Source organism: Garra rufa, chromosome 3 (genome assembly GCF_049309525.1).
Source record: "Garra rufa chromosome 3, GarRuf1.0, whole genome shotgun sequence".
NCBI classification, from domain to species: Eukaryota; Metazoa; Chordata; class Actinopteri; order Cypriniformes; family Cyprinidae; genus Garra; species Garra rufa.
The window spans coordinates 55,881,737-55,906,126 of record NC_133363.1 but is presented as its reverse complement, the minus strand read 5'-3'; the positions used below and the strand labels follow the sequence as shown (position 1 = coordinate 55,906,126).

The window sequence follows — 24,390 nt, the reverse complement described above, 5'->3', positions numbered from 1 at the left end:
TTTAATACCTGCAATTCCAAAATTAAATGAATTATAAAAAATAAAATAAATTAAATTATTTTATTTTTTTAATAAATAAATAAACTAAAATAAATAATAAAAGTTATTCTCCTGCAGGTTCACTAACTAAAAAGTTCAATAATATAAAAACAAACAGCAGTTTTTACAAAATGATGGATTAACTGGTCGCGACAGGACATTAAATGTGTTGTATTAAGTAGTCTGCCATCTGAGACTGCCATTTAAGAACAACTGTGTTAAAACAAGGATTTGTGCAGGTGAAGCTGGTCTTACAGTAGATCAACTGCCCACTTAGTAAGTTTAGATGAATTGGTGGGAGGGGAAAGTAAAGAGGCGGAGCAAGCGGAGAAAACACAGGGAATATGTGATCTAAAAATAACCAATGGTTCTGTTGGGGTGGAGCTAATCCTCTTTGCAACAGAATTACTGGCTGTGGGATTAGGCAGCTTTACTGTGTGCAAGACATCTACCCTCTATAATACTGTCCCGGAGCAGGCCGTACAAACCAGCTCTGAACATAACCGGAAATGGGCATTTTAGGCCATACTGTGTCTCTGATGTCAGCAAATTTCTGTATGTTAATAAAAAAAGTTTTGAAAGATATTGTACTTTGACACAAGCAAACATTGCAGGCCATGACAGCTAAAAGAAACACATTTGGCTATTCAAAGGATATAATCCGTGGTTTAATCTAAATTAATAAACCAAACATGTTCCAAACTTTTAATTCAATAACAAGCATGTGAGGTAAAATCATTAACATACATGATTGTAACAGTATTCTCCACCCCCAAAACATGCAATAGCATCTGGTTTGGTCTATTCATGTGTTCTTTAAACTGGACTCTACCATTTGTTCTGGCAGCATCAAGTGTAGGGAGAATCCATCTGGATGAGCCGGAGGCACTGATCATGAGGTCGACCCATAATCCTCTGGTCTGCCCAACAGCCTCCTGTTAAGGTGACATGTAGGGATTGCCTTCTGAAACTCTGCCAGGATTTTCCTTTGGATTTTTAACATTCGTATCAAACACCATAACACAGAAAGGAAAAATAATTCTGGTAAGTTATTTTCATTTTAACATCTTAAAACTGCCTTCAAAGCCATTGTTTTTAAATCATGCCTGCATTTAGTGATGTGAATGCTTCACGTTCAACTTTAAATGTCCGCAGTAAAATATTCGACTACACAGTATTGGATCACAACAGTAAAATGGAAACCATGAGCAGAGATTAGAATTCTAGTTTGAAAGTGACTGTTTCACGCTATTTTGCAGATCTATAAAGCTGATGGAAAAGCTTCATGACATGTTGCCTTGCATTGTACAACAGATTGTTTATTGATTTTTAGCCATTGACATTTTTGGTCCTGTCTGTCCTACAGTTTATGATTACAGTTATAAAATGACAGCTCTAAAATTAAATAGCTATATATATAAATTCTATATATTCAACGTGTGTGAATAAACATATATATGTGTGAATAAATATATATGTATAGCATTCGTATATATCCTGCACACCACTTAGACTTATTTTAATATACATTTTAATTTTTTTTTTGCTCTTATATTTGTGGATTTCTTTTGTATACTATGCCTAAGAAAGGTCAGCTTATTGAAATGCTGCAAAATAAAAATTATTAAACAATTAAACAACGACAGTTGTGTGGGATATACACGTATGCAGAATATAAGAAACTATAATAAAACTAATGCATTTATAAAATTAAAATGCAGAAATATATCTAAATGAACTATGTTGATACAAGGTTAAAGGTGACTGCCATTGCCCAGAGACTACAGGTGACATGCTTAAGTGAACGTGCCCTTCAGACTTGCCCTCCGTTAGGTACCGCCTCCTCCCAGTGACATCACTAAAGACCCGCCCACACCATGTGCACTTTCGGCCATATATGGATATATCACCTGATGGAGAGGATGTCACAAATTAATTTAGTGGGAAGATTGTATAAACACTTAATTGTTGATTTCAGTTTAGCTTTCAGATGTTAGAGCTTATTTTAAATGCAATATATTATTATTGTTATTATCAATAATAATTTTATTATGATGTTTTAAATGAAATTTAAAATGCAAATGTAATGACTTTTTAATATATATTAGTAGTACTAGTACTAATTTTTCCTAATTTCGTGTCATCTACTTTAATAATGTTTCAGGATATATGTATGCATACCACTTTTATATTTTTATATTCACGACGTGAATGGATGAATATCATGATCTAATGTCATAACAGTCCCTACAGACCTAACTGCATGCATTTGCTAGGTTTGTTTTAGCTTATTTTGTCACAGTACAAGTCTAAAGTTATATAATGCCCATCTGGGGTTGTCAGATCAGGATGGCCAGGTCGAGACGGGATACTCAGTGAATGTATTCGCTCAGTAATCTCTTTTCTACTGTTTTTAATTTTTGGGCAAAGGACAATTGTCAGTGGATGGATAGCATTTTTTAACTAGTTCAATCTATGTATCTGTTTTGCTCTTATACACAAAATCTTATACTCTGTTATACTCCAAACATTTGAACATTTTATCGTAGTGTTCATCACCCTCCAAATTTAATCTGGCCTTCTGGGAATGAATAAAATTCATCTGTTTTTAAGCTGGATTAAATCATAGCTTTCACTTGGAAAGCAGGAGGAAATACAGCACATGTCAGGGCACAAGAAAAGCTGTCTGTCTTTATAGTACTTAAACATTTTGATATTGCAAGTGTTTTGATCCATTGCTAAACGGTGCATTGTCATAAAAGCTGCCACATTTTGTTGCATTGGCATTTATTCATCAGATCTGCAAATACATAACTTTTCAATAAATATATTTTGATTTCAGGCATGCAATGAGCAGGATGTCTTGTCTCTGTGTGGTCAGATCAAATGGCTTGGGCTAGATAAGTAGGGGTCTTATAATGAAGTCCAGTCTTGACCAATGAGAGTGTGGGATTATTGTCTTGTATCACAAAACACTCGCGTGGCAGCACGAGACAAGAGGAAGTGGCAGTACAAAATGTAACCATTGTTTGTAAACATTTCAAAAGTTATTGAGAGCATGTACACTCTTGAAAAATAAAGGTGCTTTAAAAGGTTCTTCTCAGCAATGCCGTAGAAGAACCATTTTTAGTTCTACAAAGAACCATTCAGTGAAAGGTTTTTTTTTAAAGAACCATGTCTTTCTTGTCTTTTTTATAATCTGTAGAACCTTTTATGACACAAAGAACCTTTCGTGAAACAGAAAGTTTCTTTAGATGTTAAAGGTTCTTTATGGAACCAATTAAACAAAAAAGGCTCTTCTATGGAATCGTGAAGCACCTTTATTTTTAAAGGTATACTCCTCAGTGTTTATACTATGTTTGCTAAATGGCACTTAAAAGTATTTGGTCAATGTTTTACAACCATAAAGTGTCCTATTCTCTGATATACACTGAAGAAAGAAAGAAAGGATGAGGGATCGACAGCTGATATGATGGGAACCGAGAGTCTACTTATTATAGTCCAAGCTGTTCTAAAGCATCCTAATTACCCTGATTCATTGGGAACAGCTGTTTTAATCAACTCAACAGGTGAAAAACAGAAGCTCTCTGCTGTTGGTTTGTGGACAGTCGTGTCTAAGACAAAGGAGCTCAATGAGGACCTGCGGCTGCGCATTATGGCTGCTCACAAGTCAGGAAAGGGCTATAAGACCATATCTAAATGTTTTGAAGTTCCAGTGGCTACAGTGCAAAGTATTATTAAAAAATACAAGAGGTTCTGCACTGTGAAAAATCTCAGAGGACGTGGTCGGAAGCCAAAAGTGACACCTGTGCTGGCCAGGAGGATAGTGAGAGAGGTAAAAAAGAATCACCACCAAGGCCATCCTGATGAATCTGGGCTCTGCTGGTGGCAACATCTCAAGGCAGACAGTCCAACGGACACTGCACACCGCTGGGCTCCACGGACGCAGACCAAGGAGGACACTGCTTCTCCAGATAAGGCACACAAAAGCCCGCTTGGCCTTTGCAGATGCTCATCTGGACAAAGAAGAAGACTTCTGGTCTTCTGTTTTATGGTCAGATGAAACAAAAATTTAATTGTTTTGGCCACAATGATGTAGCCTTCATTTGGCGTAAAAAAGGAGAAGACTTCAACCCTAAGAACACCATCCCCACTGTCAAACATGGTGGTGGGAACCTAATGTTTTGGTTGGTGTTTTTCAGCCGGTGGACCAGGGAACCTAATCACAGTAAACGGCACCATGAAAAAGGAGCAATACATCAAAATTCTCAACAACAACATCAGGCAGTCTGCAGAGAAACGTGGCCTTGGGCACCAGTGGACATTTCAGCATGACAACAACCCAAAACACACAGAAAAAGTGGTGAAGAAATGGTTAGCAGACAAAAACATTAACGTTTTGCAGTGGTCCAGCCAGAGTCCTGACTTAAATCCAATTGAGAATCTGTGGAAGGAGCTAAATATCAAGGTGGACCCTCAAACCTGAAAGAGTTGGAGCTCATCGCTAAAGATGAATAGGCAAAAATACCAGTGGAGACATACAAAAAGCTGGTCAGCAATTATAGGAAGCATTTGATTGCTGTAATAGCCATTAAAGGCTTTTCTATTGATTATTGAGAAGGGTATGAATAATTTTGGACATGACACTTTTTGTTCAAATGTAAATAAAATATGGGAGATGTCTGTGTCATTTCTAATCAAAAAAAAAAAAAACTTGCTGGTTGAATAAAAGTAACTTTAAGTCAGAATTTGCCAGGAGTATGAATAATTTCGGGCTTGACTGTATATAGCGCGACTCTTTTACAAATGACTAGTGAGTCGGTTCTTTTTAGTGAATCAAACATACAGCGCGACTCTTATACGATATATAAGCCCAATATTTCACCTACCTGACTGGAAATGAAAAGAAGAAACATGAAAGTTGTCAAGATTTTTGCCCTTAAGATCCTGGTTCAGTTTGGCCAACCACAAACTCCTTTTGTTCCTCAGACAGTTTTTTGCAGTCTTCTCCTTGATTTGTTATAACTTTTGGCAGTCTATAGTACTCCAAATGTTTTTCCTAGTCCGACTGATTAGTACAGCCCAAAACATTACAATGATTGACCATTTTCAGCTGCAATAATCAGCAAAATATGCAAGTTTCATTAGGTTCAGTGGCAACGCGTCATGAAAATAAGTCGGTTCTTTTTTCATCAATCAAACACACACTCAAAAAGATTGTAAAAATGAATTACAGTAAACAACTTTTGTGAGATGAAATTCATTTGGCAATGGAATTGCATTTGTTTTTTTCAACCTCCCTCCAAACTTTTATTAACTAATGTTCTTTTTTTTCCAGGTTCAGCATGTGGCCTTGTGTAGAACCAACCAAAGGGAACTAACTCACTTGTCATAACTATTGAGGCCTTAACTTAAGCCAGGTGCAATTAATATTTTAAGATCTTTTTTGGATTTGGAACTGTTACCAAAGACTCAGAGATTTCTAAGGGATTATGCTAATTTAGCTATTTTTTTCTTCAAGAACATAACAAATTCAAGCCAAAATGGATGACCCCTACCAAAACAATATAAACCAGCAGGGAGAAGCCTATCCCGCGTACGGAGAAGGAGGAGAGTACACTTACCCCTATCAGACAGATTTCCCTCCTCGAGAGGAGGACGATGCTGCTAGTGATGCCACCGAGGGGCATGATGAAGATGATCAGATGTACGAGGGCGAGTACCAGGGCATCCCTCATCCGGACGAGATCAAGGAGGCCCGGAGAGCCGCCCGAAGAGAGGCCCGCATGAAGGCCAGGATGGCAGCTGAGGTCGAGGAGGAATCGTTGCCTGAGCAATACGAGTCCATCATGGAAGACTGCGGTCACGGACGCTTCCAGTGGACCCTCTTCACGGTGCTAGGTTTGGCCCTGATGGCTGATGGGGTGGAGTGCTTCGTAGTGAGTTTCGCCCTGCCCAGTGCTGAGAAGGACATGTGCCTGTCGAATGCTGACAAGGGCATGCTGGGTGAGTAGTTTTAGTTATATTTCATTCAGAATAAATCAATATGATAAGTCTTTGTTTGTAGGAAAGCCCGAATTAGACTTCTTTTATAATGTGGTTCAATGCCTAAACACTGTAAATGCTGTTGTTTTTACACATTCCACAAATGGACTTTTATAGGAATGAATACTCTTATTCAGCTACTATGTGTTAAACAGTGCAGGAAGTAAGAGTAAAGACGTTTATAATGTACAGTTTCCACAAAAATATTAAGTAGCATAACTGCATTCAACGCTAATAATAATAATAATAAATGTTCCTTGAGTAGCAAATCAGCATATTAGATTATTTCTGAAGGATCATGTGACATTGAAGACTGGAGTAGTAATTCTAAAAATTCAGCTTTGCATCCCCAAAATAAATTACATTTTAAAATATATGAAAATAGACAATATTTATTTTACAATATTACTGTTTTAACTGTATTTTTCATCAAAGAAGTGCAGCCTTGGTGAGCATTAAGTGAGCACCTCTTTTTAGAATTCTTTTCAAAATGTTCTGATCCTAAACCTTTGAACGGTACTGTATATTTATTGTTTGAGACTTGACTCTGAACGAATTTCACTAACCAAAAAATTTAATATTTTCTTTAATCTCTAGATATCAGACCACATTTAAACCCTGAAGTATATCTTTGTGTACTGTGTTTTGTTGGTGACAGAATGGCAGCTCAGGTCGAATGAGAACGTTTCTTTGCTCGCGTGCCATAGTAAGAGGGAAGCAGGAAAAGTTTCAATCAGGGATGAAAGTAGTCTGCTGTCTAGTAAGGCGTGTAATCCACAGGGAGGTTCACAATCCCTGCCACGTGCCTGATAATCACTTATCCCATTCTCTAATTAGCTGTTTGAGACTTGGTGTGTATGAGAGAAAGAGAGACAGTAGCAGACGACTAATAAAGGCAAGAGAGACACAGATAAGGTGTGATATTTTGATGCTTTTGTTAAATATTGATTGTGATAAAGATCAAACATTTGTCCAAACTAATAAATACTGTACCTTAAGACCTACTTTTACAGGGGGACGTTAGAGGAATTTGTGTTTCACCAACATACTTTGCTAATTTTATCCCGTGTGAATCTGCCAAGTGTGTTAGTGCCAACCTTCATAAAAATTCCAGTGCAAATTACCTACTGTTTTTCAGCAAACTCAATGGTCCTCTGAGAAATCTAATCCCGTAAAAAAGGCAATGTCTGTGATTACTGATTTTGTATTATCCCAACACTTCTCCACACATGTTTTTTTGGAGTTACCATTTGCACACCTATCTTACACATTTTACAATGTATCGGACCAAAAAATAAAATAATATAAATTAATAAGAAATTCACAGAAGCTGACTAGCCATTTTAACTTCCCTGCTAAAAACAACTAAAACCAGTCTAAGCCAGTTGGCTGGTTTTAGCTGGTCATCCAGTTTTAGAGGGGTTTTGGCTACTTCTTTAGTAGGTCAGGCTGGTCTTAGCTGGTCAGGCTGGGAGAAAACCAGCTTGGCCAGGCTGATAGACAAGCTTGACCAGCCTAGTCAGGCTGGGAGACAAGCTAAAACCAGCTACTTCCAGCTTAAACCATCTTAGACTGGTTTTAGCTGTTTTTTTCCAGCAAATGCTTGTCTAGATTTCTCTGGCTGGGTGTATTATGAGCAGCCACTTTTATAAAGTGAAGTGAAGTGAAGTTTATTTAAATTAAAGTTTTTTTATTATTATATTATTACATATATCACAGACATATACGGCATATTTGATGCATGCAACCACATAAGGTTTAGAAAACACACTCACCTCTGTAATAAACATGGAGATGTTAGTCCTGTCCTTGGTATACGAAAATCGCAGATGTTGGGTAAGAACTGAAACTCAAACGTAGTTTAGAAAACTAGTCTTGTCCAAATAGAGCTTTAGGAAGGGATATTTCACAAAAAAAATCTGTTATCATTTTTTCATCCTTTTGTCATTCCAAAGTTATATCACTTTCTTTCTTCTGTGGGACGAAAATGAAACAAACAAAACAGCTGGAAACTGCTGTTTTTAACTTTGATTTTCAAATTTTACAGAAGTACCATGTAGATTTACTATGATTTGCAATGTTTTCCTCAGTAGCTGACTGTCTGGCTCTCTGTTTTGTGTGTATGTTCAGGTTTAATAGTGTACGTGGGGATGATGATCGGCGCTGTCCTGTGGGGTGGTCTGGCTGATAAACTGGGCAGACGACAGTGTTTACTCTACGCACTGGCCATCAACTGCATCTTCTCCTTCCTGTCCTGTTTCGCACAGGGCTACGGCTTCTTCATCTTCTTCAGGCTCTGCTCGGGAATCGGGTGAGACTTTTTTTTCCAAAATGAGCAGGAACTACCATATGCATATACATTACCATTCAAAATGTTGCGGTCAATGAGACTTATTAATGTTTTTGGAAAAAAGTCTCTTATGCTCCTAAAATGTTATATTTGTTTGATCAAAAATACTGTAAAAACAGTAATATTGTGAACAGTATTGGGGGTAACACATTACAAGTAACGCAGGTCACGTAATCAGATTACTTTTCCCAAGTAAGTAGTAAAGTAAAGTGTAACGGAGGCCAGCCAGTAGGTGCTGTGCAGGTAAACCTCACTCCCCGATCTCAAGAGACGCACTAGCGACTGACGCTAGAGGTTGCAGCCTTTAGCCTCCTAGTTAGTGGGTCCGCCTCCTGTGCCGGAGACCCGGGTTCGAGACCAGCTCAGAGTGGGTGCGCTAGGACCCGGTTGTGAGGGGTTACATTGGTGCCGTGACCCGGATGGGAGTGAGGTTTAGGGGGGTGAGTGTAACGGAGGCCAGCTAGTAGGAGCTGCGCCGGTAAACCTCACTCCCCGATCTCAAGAGATGCACTAGCGACTGACGCTAGAGGTTGCAGCCTTTAGCCTCCTTGTTAGTGCATCCGCCTCCTGTGCCGGAGACCCGGGTTCGAGACCAGCTCGGAGCGGGTGCGCTAGGACCCGGGTGTGAGGGGTTACATTGGTGCCGTGACCCGGATGGGAGTGAGGTTTGGGGGGTGAGTGTAACGGAGGCCAGCTAGTAGGAGCTGCGCAGGTAAACCTCACTCACCGATCTCAAGAGATGCACTAGCGACTGACACTATAGGGGTTGCAGACTTTAGCCTCCTTGTTAGTGCGTCCTCCTCCCGTGCCGGAGACCCGGGTTTGAGACCAGCTCGGAGTGGTTGCGGTAGGACCCGGGTGTGAGGGGTTACATTGGTGCCGTGACCCGGATGGGAGTGAGGTTTAGGGGGGTGAGTGTAACGGAGGCCAGCTAGTAGGAGCTGCGCCGGTAAACCTCACTCCCCGATCTCAAGAGATGCACTAGCGACTGACGCTAGAGGTTGCAGCCTTTAGCCTCCTTGTTAGTGCATCCGCCTCCTGTGCCGGAGACCCGGGTTCGAGACCAGCTCGGAGCGGGTGCGCTAGGACCCGGGTGTGAGGGGTTACATTGGTGCCGTGACCCGGATGGGAGTGAGGTTTGGGGGGTGAGTGTAACGGAGGCCAGCTAGTAGGAGCTGCGCAGGTAAACCTCACTCCCCGATCTCAAGAGATGCACTAGCAACTGACGCTAGAGGTTGCAGCCTTTAGCCTCCTTGTTAGTGCATCCACCTCCTGTGCCGGAGACCCGGGTTTGAGACCAGCTCGGAGTGGGTGCGGTAGGACCCGGGTGTGAGGGGTTACATTGGTGCCGTGACCCGGATGGGAGTGAGGTTTAGGGGGGTGAGTGTAACGGAGGCCAGCTAGTAGGAGCTGCGCAGGTAAACCTCACTCCCCGATCTCAAGAGACGCACTAGCGACTGACGCTAGAGGTTGCAGCCTTTAGCCTCCTTGTTAGTGCATCCGCCTCCTGTGCCGGAGACCCGGGTTCGAGACCAGCTCGGAGCGGGTGCGCTAGGACCCGGGTGTGAGGGGTTACATTGGTGCCGTGACCCGGATGGGAGTGAGGTTTAGGGGGGTGAGTGTAACGGAGGCCAGCTAGTAGGAGCTGCACAGGTAAACCTCACTCACCGATCTCAAGAGATGCACTAGCGACTGACACTATAGGGGTTGCAGCCTTTAGCCTCCTTGTTAGTGCGTCCTCCTCCCGTGCCGGAGACCCGGGTTTGAGACCAGCTCGGAGCGGGTGCGCTAGGACCCGGGTGTGAGGGGTTACATTGGTGCCGTGACCCGGATGGGAGTGAGGTTTGGGGGGTGAGTGTAACGGAGGCCAGGTAGTAGGAGCTGCGCAGGTAAACCTCACTCCCCGATCTCAAGAGACGCACTAGCGACTGACGCTAGAGGTTGCAGCCTTTAGCCTCCTTGTCAGTGCATCCGCCTCCCGTGCCGGAGACCGGGGTTCGAGACCAGCTCGGAGCGGGTGTGGTAAGACCCGAGTGTGAGGGGTTACAAAAGCATTACTTTTTAATTGACAAGAAAATATTTATTACTTTTTCAAATAAGCAACTGCAGTTACTTTGTTTTATCATTGCCTGATTGACAGCTCAGAGTCCAGAGTCGAACTCTCAATATGCCGCAACCCTGCAATAATTAAATATGTTATACAACACATTTACGTTCCTTTATGTTTTTAATCCCATTTTATTTGCTGCTGACCTTCAATGATCCAATACCAATACCATACTAATAAGCAAAAAGTATTTTAATCTAACATTAAACTAACATTTTACATAATTTGTGCTTCATTTTTTTTTTATATTAGACTTTTTTCTTCTGCATTCTACGTTACAGATGTAAATTCACATTTCCTTCAGCCTGAGACTAATTAATTTCACTTTTGGTGTGAAAAAGATTTTACCTTTGCCAAAAATATAACTTTTTATATTGAAAACAAACAAGCCAGCACAGATTTAAAAAGTAACGAAAAAGTAAAGCAACACATTACTACATACTGTAAAACGTAGTATAATTAGTTACTTTTTTAGAGAGTAATGCAATATTGTAATGCACTACTTTTAAAAATAACTTTCTCCAACACTGATTAAGAATTTTATCACAAATAATCATTTTAAATTGGCAATATGTTTTAAAATGTCATTTATTCTTGTGATACAAAGCTGCATTTTTAGCATCAGTCTTCAGTGTCACATGATCCTTCAGAAATCATTATAATATGCTGATTTTGCACAAAACATTTCTTATTACCATTTCTTTTTGATGAATATAAATTTCAAATCAGCATTTATTTGAAACAGAAATATTTTGATACATGATATTTGTCTTTATTGTCACTTTTGATCCATTTAATGCATCCTTGGTGAATAAAATATTAGTTGATTTAAAAAATCTTATTGACCCTAAACTTTAGAATAGTAGTGTACATATGCTTCTACATTATTTCATATTTCACAAGTGAAAATTTTCATACATTTGTTTAACATAGACTCATTTACCACAGTATAATTGTTGTGGATTACACCAAGGCAGAAATATCTTACTATACTGGCCGTATGGTAAAATAAAATTTTATTAGTCAATTAAATTACATTAAGACAGTCTCTGATGATCTCCTGCAGGATTGGCGGCTCAATCCCTGTCGTGTACACGTACTTCGCTGAGTTCCTGCAGATGGATAAGAGAGGAGAACATCTCAGCTGGCTGTGCTTGTTCTGGATGCTCGGAGGACTGTATGCTTCTTTCACCGCATGGGGAATCATCCCACATTATGGTCATTCATCATAATTCTTTACATTGTTTCCAATAATGGCAATTACTACAACTGTAAAAGCACACTTGTAGAAGACAAATGTCTTTAGACGTGACAAAACATATTTAATGAATAATGAGTTTTCTGGAAGTACCAAAACCACTTGTCAAGATTCATGTTTTCATGTTTCTCTTGAGGTTTCTGATGATTTAGTTTTTTTTTTTTTTTTTTTTTGTTGCAGGCTGGGGTTTCAGTATGGGGACAGAGTTCCAGTTTCACAGTTGGAGGGTGTTTGTGCTGGTTTGTTTCCTTCCCTCTGTGGCTGCTCTCGCTGGGCTGGTGTTCATGCCAGAAAGTCCCCGTTTCCTCCTGGAGGTAACATAGTGAATGATAGTTTACTAGTAGGGCGCATGGGAGTTTAGCACATTTTTGTCATATGTGACCCTGGACTACAAAACCAGTCCTATTGGTCAGTTTTATGAGATCTATACATCATCTAAAAGCGGAATAAATAAGCTTTCCATTGATGTACTGTTTGAAAATCTGGAATCTGAGGGTGCACAAAAAATCTACATTTTAAAATCGCCTTTAATGTTGTCCAAATGAAGTTTTTAGCAATGCACATTACTAATCAAAAAGTTTTGATATATTAACAGTAGAAAGTATACAAAATATCTTCATGGAACATGATCTTTACTTAATATCATAATGATTTTTGGCATAATAAAAAAATAAAAATCAATAATTTTGACACATACAGTGTTTTTTCGGCTATTGCTACACATATACCTGTGCTACTAAGGACTGGTTTTGTGGTCCTGGGTCACATATAAATTTGTTTATTTAGAAATATATTTTAATATTATTACTTATAAATAATTTATTTTAAACAAATAAATATTTATTTAAATAAACAATTATATATATACAATATATATATATATATATATATATATAATGTTTTCCTGTCTAATTTAAGTTTATATTTATTAAGACATCTGTAACTTCATGACAAACTAATAACACATTTATATATTTTATTATTTATATTATTATTTATAAATAATTTAATATTTTAAATAAGTAAAAACAATCATTTAAATAAACAAATATATTATAATATTATATATTTTATATATCTATTATTTTTATATATCTATTTAATTTTTTAATTTGATATCCATTAAGACATATCAGTAACTTAATGTAAAAAAAAAACTGAAAATCCTGCACACATTTAAATTGATTTATTGTTTATTTAATATTCATAAATAATTATTTTTAAATAAGTCATATATATATATAAAAGAATAAAAAATATATTAAAAATATATATTAAAATAAATAATAAATAATAAATCTGAGTAAAGAAAAACCTGCACACAATTTCCAAAAAAAAAAGTGCTGTCAAAAACAAAACATTTTGATATCACACCATAATTGTTTAAAAACAGTAATCAAATAAATGAATAAATAAGATGTCAATAAAATAATAAACTAGTTTATTAGCTCAACATTGAGTTCAAATAATAATTGGTGCACACAAAATTCATGGTATTTTAATGTGAATTTCAGACTGCAAGACACGATGAGGCCTGGATGATCCTGAGGCAGGTTCACGACACCAACTGGAGGGCGAAGGGAGAGCCAGAGAGAGTGTTTCAAGTAAAGATGTCCATTTTAAACTACTAGACCACTAAATAACTGACCCTCTATTCCCTGAGTTTACTGAGTACAGCCTTGATATTAAAAACTGAATTGGTGACACCTGATAAATCCTGTTATGTGGCTCGGCTTACATGGTCTTATCTATGAAATAAATCGGTCTCTTTTAGGTTTCTCAGATCAAAATACCTCAAACACAGGATGATGAGTTCATAGAGATTCAGAGTGAAACTGGCACTGCCTTCCAGAGATTCATGGTCAGACACATGACCCTGGTTAAACAGGTATGCTAATGAGTACAGTCAGTATCTTCCAACATATTCTTTCTCATCCTGCACTCTTTGAGCTAAAGACCTGAGTGACGACTAAAAGTGTGAGGCTTGTTAAGGAGGGGTGTACTATAACCTTTCATAGTGATCAGAATTAGTTGCAATGAAAAGATTAGATGTTAAGATGTTTGTTTTCCATTTCCATTGTTCTTCAAAGGTCATGAAGAACCTGATGTCACTCGCTGCACCTGAGCTTAGACTTCATGGTTTGTTCATTGCCATTGTGTGGTTTACAATGTCCTTCAGGTGAGCAGCTCTTGACAGAGCAGCCTTATAGCTGATATAGTGAGCCTCAAGCTGCCAATTTTTTACGTCGCCTATCCTAACAGTCAGAGAACCTCATAAATGATTGTTGTGAAATGTTCTTTAGTCACCACCATGTCTGGAGCATGTAAATAATAATCTCTCAGTAGACTTCGGAACAGAGCAAAATGACTTTAACAGTAAACAACCTACAGTTTTAATCTATCTTCTGCCACACAGCTATTATGGCCTGGGAGCGTGGTTTCCTGACCAGATCAAGTACCTCCAGTTCGAGGAGTACGAGTCCAATGTCAAGATCTTTCATCGGGAGAAAGTGGAACGCTTTCATTTCAACTTCACTCTGCACAATCAGGTCCACAAGGAGGGGGAGTATATCCATGACAGGTACATTTATTTATTTACAGTAGTACACTTTTTTATTTTATTCCTGTGAAGCAATGCTGAATTGTCAGCATCATTACTTTCAAATGGTAATCTTTGTGTATTGGCTGAGCAGTCAGTTTTATATACTTTACATGCAGGTTTATCAACATAGAAATAAGAAACGTGAAGTTTGAGGAATCACTCTTTGAGAACTGCTATTTTGAGGACATCAGATCAACAGACACCTTCTTTGAGAACTGCACCCTTAAAAACACAGTCTTCTACAATACTGGTATTCAATTCATTCATATATAAATACGGTGGAGGTCAAAAGTTTACATGCATTTTGCAGAATCTGCAAAATGTTAATTATTTTACCAAATAAGAGGGATCAAACTAAATGCATGTTATTTTTTATTTAGTACTGACCTGAATAAGATATTTACTTTAAAATACATTTACATATAGTCCACAATAGAAAATAATAGTTGAATTGAAAAAAATGACCCTGTTCAAAAGTTTACATATACTTGATTCTTAATACTGTGTTGTTACCTGAATGATCCACAGCTGTGTTTAACCCCTTCCAACAATGACTGTTTGATTATGAGAGCCATCTTTTAACACTGAGGACAACTGAGGGACTTATATGCAACTATTACAGAAGGTTCAAATGCTCACTGATGCTTCAGAAAGAAACACGATGCATTAAGACCCGGGGGGGTCCTTATCAGGGTAAATTTAACTTATTTTGTCTTCTGGAAACATGTAATTATATTCTGTAGCTTCTGAAGGGCAGTAATAAATGAAAAAAATATGATATTTAGTTAAAATAAGAAAAATGTACACATTTTCATTCTGTTCAAAAGTTTTCACCCCCTGGCTGTTAATGCATCAGTGAGTGTTTGAACCTTCTGTAATAGTTGCATATGAGTCCCTCAGTTGTCTTCAGTGTGAAAAGATGAATCTCAAAATCATACAGTCTTTATCAGGTCGGTACTAAATAAAAGGTTTTGATCCCTCTTATTTTGATAAAATGATTAACATTTTGTAGATTCTAAGTGTATGAAAACTTTTGACCTCAACTAAATTAACCCTTAGCCTATTAGATTTTTGAATGATTATTGGAGGGTTTCCTTTCATTAACTGTCATTTTTATCACTATTCTTGCAGACCTGTGGGAGGATTCCAAGTTCATTAACTGCAAACTGGAAAATACAACATTTCTCCACCCCAAAAAAGGCTGCCATCTAAATTTCCAAGAGGAAAATGACATCCTGATCTACCTAGTCAGCTTCCTGGGTTGTTTGTCTGTATTACCAGGGAACATCATAGCAGGTCTATTAATGGATAAAATAGGACGACTCAAAATTATAGGTGAGTGGTTACACAAAGCAGTTACAGCTTTGTCAATAACTGTAATGGGTTTATCCACCTTATTTGTCCTGTAAGAGTTGGCGCAGCCATTTGTAAACTTCTGGTCTCATCCGCGTCCAGCTATTTTTATCTGTACAAAACAGCTCATTTTGCTGCTTGAAATTGCAAACTGGTGTGTCTTACCATATTATTTTAATGTAATATCTTGATTATGAACACAACGGTTTGTAGTGCAAAGAGTTTTACCGTTTCTGCACATTGTTATTCTTCTCGTTATTTATAATGAACTGGAAGTCTCACCCATAGGCTTACTTCTGCATTGAAAAATAAGGTGGATAGTACCTAAATGAATTGTATGTGTGTTTGTTTGCAGGGGGATCCATGTTATGCTCTGCTGTCTGCACATTCTTCTTGCTCCTGTGCTTCGATCAGTGGGCTGTCGTCTTGTTCCAGTGCCTGTATTTCGCAGCCAGTGCTGCAGCTTGGAACGGCATTGAGGTCATCACAGTGGAGCTCTATCCAGCCTCAAAAAGGTACAAAAGATCTTAATACTTAAAGGAATAGATCACCCAGAAATGAAAATTATGTTATTAATTAGTGATCTAATGTCGTTTCAAACTTGTAAGACCTTCATCTTCAGAACACAAATTAAGATATTTTTGATGAAAGTCAAGAGCTTTCTGACCTTGCATAGACAGCAATGTAAATGAAATGTTCTCAGTCCCAGAAACACAGTAAGGACATTGGTAAAATAGTCCATGTGACATCAGTGGTTGAACCGAAATTTCACTTTTTGTGCACAAAGGAAACAAACTAAATGACTTTATTCTCCCTATAGTCATTGTCCGCTGCCATTATCAAGAGTACCACAATTGAACCAAAATCTTAATTTATCTTAATCAATATCTTAATTTGTGCTCCGAAGATAAATGAAGGTCTTATGAGTTTGGAAAGACATGAGGGTGAGTAATTAATGACAACATTTTCATTTTTGGGTGAACTAACCCAAAAGTTCATACAAAGCAGATAAAAACAGCCTTTGAATACATTCCTAAAACGGCATTTACTTTTTGAACTACACTACCATTCAAAATATTTTCAAGTCTTTTATGCTCACCAAGGCTACATTTATTTGATCAAAAATACAGTAGTAATATTTTTTTCTGGATTTTCAAAGCTTGATTTTCAGCATTATTACTCTGGTTTTCAGTGTCACATGATCCTTCAGAAATTAGTCTAATATGCAGATTTTCTGCTCAGGAAACATTTCTGGTTATCATTAATACTGAAAACAGTGCTGGTTAATATTTTTATGAAAACTGTAATACTTTTTCTCCAGGATTAATAAATGAATAAAAGTTCAAAAGAACAGCATTTATTAGAAATAGAAATCTTTTGTAACATTACAAAATTGCTTTACTGTCACTTTTGATCAAATTGATGCATTCTTGCTGAATAAAATTATTGATTTCTTAATAAAAAATCTTACTGACCTCAAATGGCTGGTAAACACTAACATAAATCACTGAAAGATTTAGATAATTAAATCCTTTAGATATGATACTGTGGTCAACATGTAAAGTATGAAACAAAACAAACAAAACATTTACGCTGCCGTTCAAAAGTTTGGGATCAGTAAGATGTTTAGTGTTTTTAAAGACGTCTCTCATGCTCATCAAGGCTGCATTTACTTGCTCAAAAATACAGAAAAAACTGTAATGTGAAATATTATTAGCATTTCAAATAATGGTTGTCTATTTTAATGTATTTTAATATATAATTTATTCCTGTGATGTACAACTGAATTTTTATCAGCCATTACTCCAGTATTTAGTGCCACATGATCCTTCAGAAATCATTCTAATATACTGATTTATCATCAAAGTTGGAAACAGTTGTGGTGCTTAATATTTTTTTGCAACCTGTGATACTTTTTTCAGGATACTTTGATGAATAAAAAGTTCAAAAGAACAGCATTTTTTCAAAATAGAAATCTTTTCTAACAATATAAGTAAATTTAATAAATTTAACACATCCTTGCCAAATAAAAGCATCAATTTCTTTCAAAAAAAGAAAGAATAAAAAATATACTGACCCCAAACTTTTGAACGATAGTCTAAAAAATGCTGAATGAATAAATGCTGTTCTTTTCAACTTTTTACTCTTCATGAAATTCTGAAAAAAAGTATTACAGGTTTCAAAAAATAAAAAGCAGCACAACTGTTTTTAACATTGATAATAAATTAGCATATAAGAATGATTTCTGAAGGATCGTGTGACACTGAAGACTGGAATAATGATGCTGAAAATTCAGCTTTGATCACAGAAATAAATTCGATTTCAATGTATATTAAAATAGAAAAATGTTATGTTACATTGTAATAATATTTCAGAATATTATGCTTTTTTCTGTATTTTTGATCAAATAAACGCAGCCTTTACTCTTAAAAATAAAGGTGCTTCACGGTGCCATAGAAGAACCTTTTTGTCTAATTGGTTCCATAAAGAACCTTTAACATCTGAAGAACCTTTCTGTTTCACAAAAGGTTCTTTGAAGCGAAAGAAGGTTCTTTAGATTATAAAGAGGTAAAAAAGAGATGGTTCTTTAAAGAACCTTTGATTGGTTCTTTATGGAACCAAAAATGGCTGTGAAGAACCTTTTAAAGCATCTTTATTTTTAAGAGTGTTGATGAGCTTAAAAAACTACTTTCCAAAGGTTTTTATCTAGAAATGTGCAGAAAAGTCATTTTTTTTCACTATAATTTGAACAATCCAAGTAGATGACTGCAACATATTAAACAACCTGAATTTCTATGCCTCATAGAATGTGTCTGAATAAAGTGCATGATGTTCTCCAACATTATACTCACTCATCTATGATTTGTGTCCTCAGAGCCACAGCTTTCGGTGTGCTGAATGGCACATGTAAACTAGCAGCTATTATTAGCACTTTCGTCTTTGGCAAGTTTATCGGCATCACCAAGATCGTCCCCATCATCCTGTCCTTCTCAGCGCTAGTGTGTGGAGGACTGCTAGCGTTTAAGTTACCTGAGACACGAGAGGTCATTCTTCAGTGAAAAAAAAAGCCAAACTCCTCAAGGCCTCAGCGTTTGGTCCAGCTGGACACTGGATGACTGCATACTGGACTGCTGAACACTGACAGCAAAAGGGCTGAATAAAGCAAAGCTGATATGGTGAACCACTGTTAGAACCACTGTACTGTAGTATTACTTTCATAGTATTACTTCTTTTAAACTTAAGTTGTAGAGTTTATGTTTAATTTGTCCACAGTGGCTATATTTTGAATAAGGAATCCAAAATGTGGAAACAAGGGGAGATTTATTTGCTACAATTATACATGATAGCAAATTCCCTTTTTTATATTGGAAGAAATAATGAATTAATTCAATTAGATTTCTGCATTTTACTTTTATAAGCAGAAATCTTTATCACCAGTTTTTGGTCTTCTGCTAGTTTTTGTTGTGTTGTACTTGTTAATACTGTGGTATATATTTATTTCACATTAGATCATTATATTTTCATTGTGTTTTAACTCTGATGTTCTTGGATTCCCATCTTTTCAACTATTGTTTGTCATGCCTTTTAATTAGAAAATAACCATACTATATCAGAATGACAATGTTTGTATGAAAATAGACGTTTTTAAATTTGACTTGATGTGAAGTGTGTATAATGCTCTTTTCCTCTGAGAAAATATGTAGATGATGTGATTTGGTTTTATTTTTCTTCTTTGTTTTAAACATGTGAATAGTAATTATGAAAGGAATGGCTTATAACAAAAGAAAGGTCACAGAAAACGTTATTTTACTTTATTGGTCAACACTGATTAAATATGAAAGGGCAAGTCTTAATAGCTTTATGTCAAATCTAAAATATATTCTTTTTATATTTTATGTTCAGAAATTTAAATAAGAAATCGTTTAATCATGGTTTTTGTTTGTTCCGGTTTGTGATGGTATAAAAATAAAATATAAAACATAATTTTACTTCTGATTTTGTGTTACTCATGTTCTTTCTCAGCATAATATATTGGAAAATGGCAAAGAAAATGGGAAAACCACAGTGTTTTGGTCTCGTTTTAGGTTCCCATGCTTTTCTGTGAGTATGTGAGCATGGAAAGGCACTTGTAAAAACAAGGCCAAGGCCCACGTGTGAATCAGTCACACCTCTTGTGAGGGTCACTTATTTATGCAAAGGTGTGAAACAAAAATCTAGATAATTCTTTCACCATATTTACTAGATTGTAAGATTGTCTTCTTGTAAAAGCTGAATATGCTTCTCTTCTAATTTTTTTATTTATTTTTTTCTTACATTCTTAAGTTTGTGGCTCTTAGCACAGCTGTATTTATTCATTTAGGAACCATCATCAGCATCATTATTCACTGATGTCAATCAGATAATTTGCTTGTGCAATAACAGTTTCATTCATGCACAATGTGCTTCTCAGTTTAAATCTAGTCTGTGATTAAGTCACTTGTCTTGTTTCATACCAAGGGTGTGAAAGGCCTCACCAGGCCTTTTCTTGCCAGACCACAGTGAAATTTTGATTTGCCAAGTAAACAAGTAAATGAGTACAGTAACTAAAGGCAAAAGAGGCACAAAATGTGAAACTGTATTATCATGTATGTTTCCCCTTTAAAAATAAGCATGAGGAACAGATATTTTAGTTGCGTTTCTGTGGGAGTTCGATCGAAGCTTGCAGAGGAGTGGGAAGACACACACAGGTGCCAGCTTCACTCATTCTTCTGCAGTACGGACTACGGAGGTGCCAAATCTAGCACGCTACTCATTCACTCTAACACTAAAGAAAGACAGAAAGGAGGCGAGATGGAGGTCACAGCATCGGTCACAGAGGTCAGAGTATCCCTTCTTACAAAACAAATATGGAAGATTTTAAACATTACCTGCTTGCATTATAAGTTTAAGGGCAAACTAATCAAAACTATTATGACAGGCCTACAAACAAAAGCTAAATTCTATTATTTGCAAACTTAAGTGTGGATTTCCTCATGACTGTTAACCACTTTCTTGGAAGTAGCACATGTTATTTGATTTTCCTGTGTGCTTCCCATAAAGACAATGTGGCTTATCTGTTGTACACTCTTAAAAATAAAGGTGCTTCAAACGGTTTTTCAAGTGATGCCATAGATGGAAGAACTATTTTTGCTTCTACAAAGAAACATTTAGTCAAAGGTTCTTTAAAGAGCCATTTCTTGCTTACCTTTTTAGAATCTGAAGAACCTTATTTGCCACAAAGAACCTTTTGTGAAACAGAAGGCATTGTGAAGGACCTTTATTTTGAAGAGTGTACTCACCGTTCGTTCTTTGCAAAGCTCACAGTTTATTTCACCTTCTGCAGCTCTCTGGTCTTTTGGTATTCTTTTGTTTTTATTGGGATTTTTTTTTCTGGATCCACCTTATTTTTTCAACACAGAAGCCTATGGGAGAGACTTCCAGTTCCTTAGCCGCTATAGAGAAATAACGAGAATAAAAACAACGTGCAGTAAACAGTAAAACGGTTTGAACTACAAACCAGTGTGTTAATAACTAAGATAATATTTTAAATTATGGTGAGACACACCAATTTGTAATATCAAGCAGTAAAACGAGCTGTTTTGTACAGCTAAAAATATCTTGATTCTGATGAGACGGGAAGCCACATCCATAGAATTTACAAATGCTGCGCCCGCTTTAAGGAAGAGAAAGGTGGGCTGTATCCAAAATCGCCCCCTATACCCTCAAATAGTGCACTATTTGAGGGGACAGCCATTTTAAGTGGTGTTCGAAACCATAGTGGACGTTCCCGAGTGCACTCATTCAATCCCACAATGCACCGCAAAAACAAGTGTACAGCCTATGTACAGTCAACAGCTAGAGATGTTTAACTATAGGTTTTATATGTAATTTCCGTGACATAGTTCAAGATGATTATTAGTTTCAATTGATTACTAAACAGCAAGCACAAACAATGCAAAAGTGGCAGTCCTTCTGGTGCACTGCTGAAAAAAACAGCATATGCTGGTTAGGTAAGTTTTGGTGCTGGGATGCTGGTTTATGCTGGTCCTTTGCTGGTTTTTGCTGGTCCTTTTCTGGTTAATGCTGGTCCTTTGCTGGTTAATGCTGGTCCTTTGCTGGTTTATGCTGGTCCTTTGCTGGTTTATGCTGGTCCTTTGCTGGTTAATGCTGGTCCTTTGCTGGTTTATGTTGGTCCTTGACTAGCAACATGACCAGCATAGACCAGCAAAGGACCAGCATAGACCAGCAAAGGACCAGCATAGACCAGCAAAGGACCAGCATAAACCAGCTAAGGACCAGCATAAACCAGCTGAAACCAGCATCCCAGCACCAAAACATACCTAACCAGCATATGCTGTTTTTTTCAGCAGGGCGAATTCACTCACTCGTTTTCATTCACTCCTTTAAGTAAACTGTATGAGTGGCCTAATGTAGGGAATAGTGAATAGGGTATAGGGAGCTATTTCGGATACAGCCATGGATACGCACATTCTAATCTGCATCGGTAACAACAATATCCAATTTTCCAACATTCCTGCTCTGACTTGAGTTCAAGATTCTCCAGTAATTTGAAGGCATTTTTCCGGAATCAAAATCCAGTGTGAAGAATAAAGTCAACAGGTGAAAACACACCCACAATTCACTTTTACTTCTAATTGCAAACTGATAAGTTGTGTATGCTATGTGCCATTTATATACACAAAATATTAATAGGCTATTAATGGCTTAAATCAACCAAAAATGACAGTAAAGGCTATTTTAATGCTACAAAAGACTTGTATTTCAAATAAATGCTATTCTTTGTGTTTATTAGATAATCCAAGGGGAAAACGTGAATGTTTCTTAAACTGACAATCAGCATATTAAAAAGATTTCTAAAGGATCATGTGACACTGAAGACTGAAAATCCATCTTTGTCTTCACAGGATTAAATTAGGTTTTAAAATATATGAATAAATTTCACTTTTCATTGGTCCCCTCTACATTATACTTTTAATACATATTAATACTTTTTCCATTTAATAAAATTAAATACAGCTGAAGTCCATACACATACACAATGCAGAATCTGCAAAATGGTAATTATTTTACCAGAATATGAAGGATCATACAAAATGCATGTTATTTTTTAATTAGTACTGACCTGAGTAAAATAGTCACATAAAAGACGTTTATAATACACAAGAGAACATAATAGTTGAATTTATAAAAAATTACCCTGTTCAAAATAAACATGTAAGTATCTTCTGTAGCGTCTAAAGGGCAGTGCTACATGAAAAAAAGGATATTTAGGCAAAATGAGAAAAATATACACATCTTCATTCTGTTCAAAAGTTTACACCCCTGGCTCTTAATACAATTTCCTTCTTGAGCATTATAACGTTTGAATCTTCTGAAAAGATGGATCTCAGTATAATACAGTCATTGTTGGAATGGGTTTAAATACTGAAAAAAACACAGTTTAAAGAACAGCGGGCAGTTTAACTCTTCAGGACAAACAAGGGACTCATGAACAACTATCACTAAACAAAAAAACACAGACATATTGTTTTCTCTCGTGGACTATATGTAAACATCTTTTATGTGAAATATCTTACTCAGGTCAGTACTGAATAAAAAATAACAAGCATTTTGTATGATCCCTGTTAATTTGGTGAAATAATGACCATTTTGCAGATTCTACAAGGTGTAAACTTTTGATTTCAACTGTATGTTACTGTATGTTAATTAACATAGTTATATAATTCTAACTCTACACTGAGTTTAGTTTACGTTAGTTTAGTGAACTCATTATCACTTTGAGTCTCTGAATGAGACCCTCTTGACTGCAGTGACTATCTCGACCACTAAACTGCAAACCTGGTCACCAGTCTGTGTGAATGTCACACCTCAAGTGCAATCTGCTAATGGAGTTTATTAAGCATCATTAAACATCATTAAGGTCAATTATGCTGCTTAGCTCTTTGAAATACAACCCCATACAAACAACTACCAGCAGTTTTGAATTTTTAGACTGAGGATTGTGACTGTATCTTATATATAATTCACTGTAGTCTGCTTCCACATATAATGGGAATCATCATATGATTAAACTCAACTGTTTTACCTTACTAGTTTAACCTAAAAGATATAAAAGTATTTGAAAACACAGTTATTTGATATACATTTTTTAAAATGTTGTTAAAAGAAGTCTCTTATGTTGACAAAGTCTGCATTTATTTGAATAAAAACACAGTAAAAACAGTAATGCTGTAAAATATTATTACAAGTTAAAATAACTGTTTTCTATGTTAATATATATTAAAATGTAATTTATTTCTGTAATTTAAAGCTGAAATTTCAGCATCATTACTCCAGTCTTCAGTGTCACATGATCCTTTAGAAATCAAGAAACGTTTTTAAATGATCAAAGTTGAATTATCAGAGGTGTATTTCTTAGATAAATCAAAATCGATTAAACATTGTTTGGTCAGTTGCACATAAGGAGTCTTCTGGCAGAGTAGCTGCGCTGGTTTGTTGTTTTGAAGAGGAGTCAAAATTCACACCTCTGCTCCTGCAGCCTCTCAGAGTCTTTCCCAGACAGACCCAAGCCGAGTCCTGGGGTCTGAGAGACAGCG

The 24,390-nt window shown here is 36.7% G+C and overlaps 1 protein-coding gene across 2 annotated transcripts; it reads left to right on the top strand.

Annotated features, from left to right (window-relative positions):
* Positions 1–959: 959 nt before the first annotated feature.
* On the top strand, positions 960–19,736 carry sv2ba (synaptic vesicle glycoprotein 2Ba). Of its 2 annotated transcripts, XM_073837364.1 has the most exons (14): positions 960–1,083; positions 5,378–5,459; positions 5,561–6,045; positions 8,215–8,395; positions 11,608–11,759; positions 11,980–12,113; positions 13,314–13,403; positions 13,574–13,687; positions 13,890–13,978; positions 14,216–14,380; positions 14,518–14,651; positions 15,533–15,736; positions 16,110–16,269; positions 18,630–19,736. In XM_073837364.1, exons 3-14 carry the CDS (start codon positions 5,583–5,585, stop codon positions 18,811–18,813), a joined length of 2,070 nt encoding a protein of 689 aa, XP_073693465.1. In that variant the 5' UTR covers positions 960–1,083; positions 5,378–5,459; positions 5,561–5,582; the 3' UTR covers positions 18,814–19,736. The 2 variants fall into 2 exon arrangements, with proteins under 2 accessions (XP_073693465.1, XP_073693464.1); XM_073837363.1 differs by having other exon boundaries at positions 5,378–6,045.
* Positions 19,737–24,390: the final 4,654 nt, after the last annotated feature.

Coding starts and splice junctions, on each gene's coding strand:
- sv2ba (XM_073837364.1), top strand. CDS start 5,583: ATGGATGACCCCTACCAAAACAATATAAACCAGCAGGGAGAAGCCTAT. Junction 13,979..14,215: donor TGGTTTACAATGTCCTTCAG/GTGAGCAGCTCT, acceptor TCTGCCACACAG/CTATTATGGCCTGGGAGCGT. Junction 15,737..16,109: donor AGGACGACTCAAAATTATAG/GTGAGTGGTTAC, acceptor GTTTGTTTGCAG/GGGGATCCATGTTATGCTCT.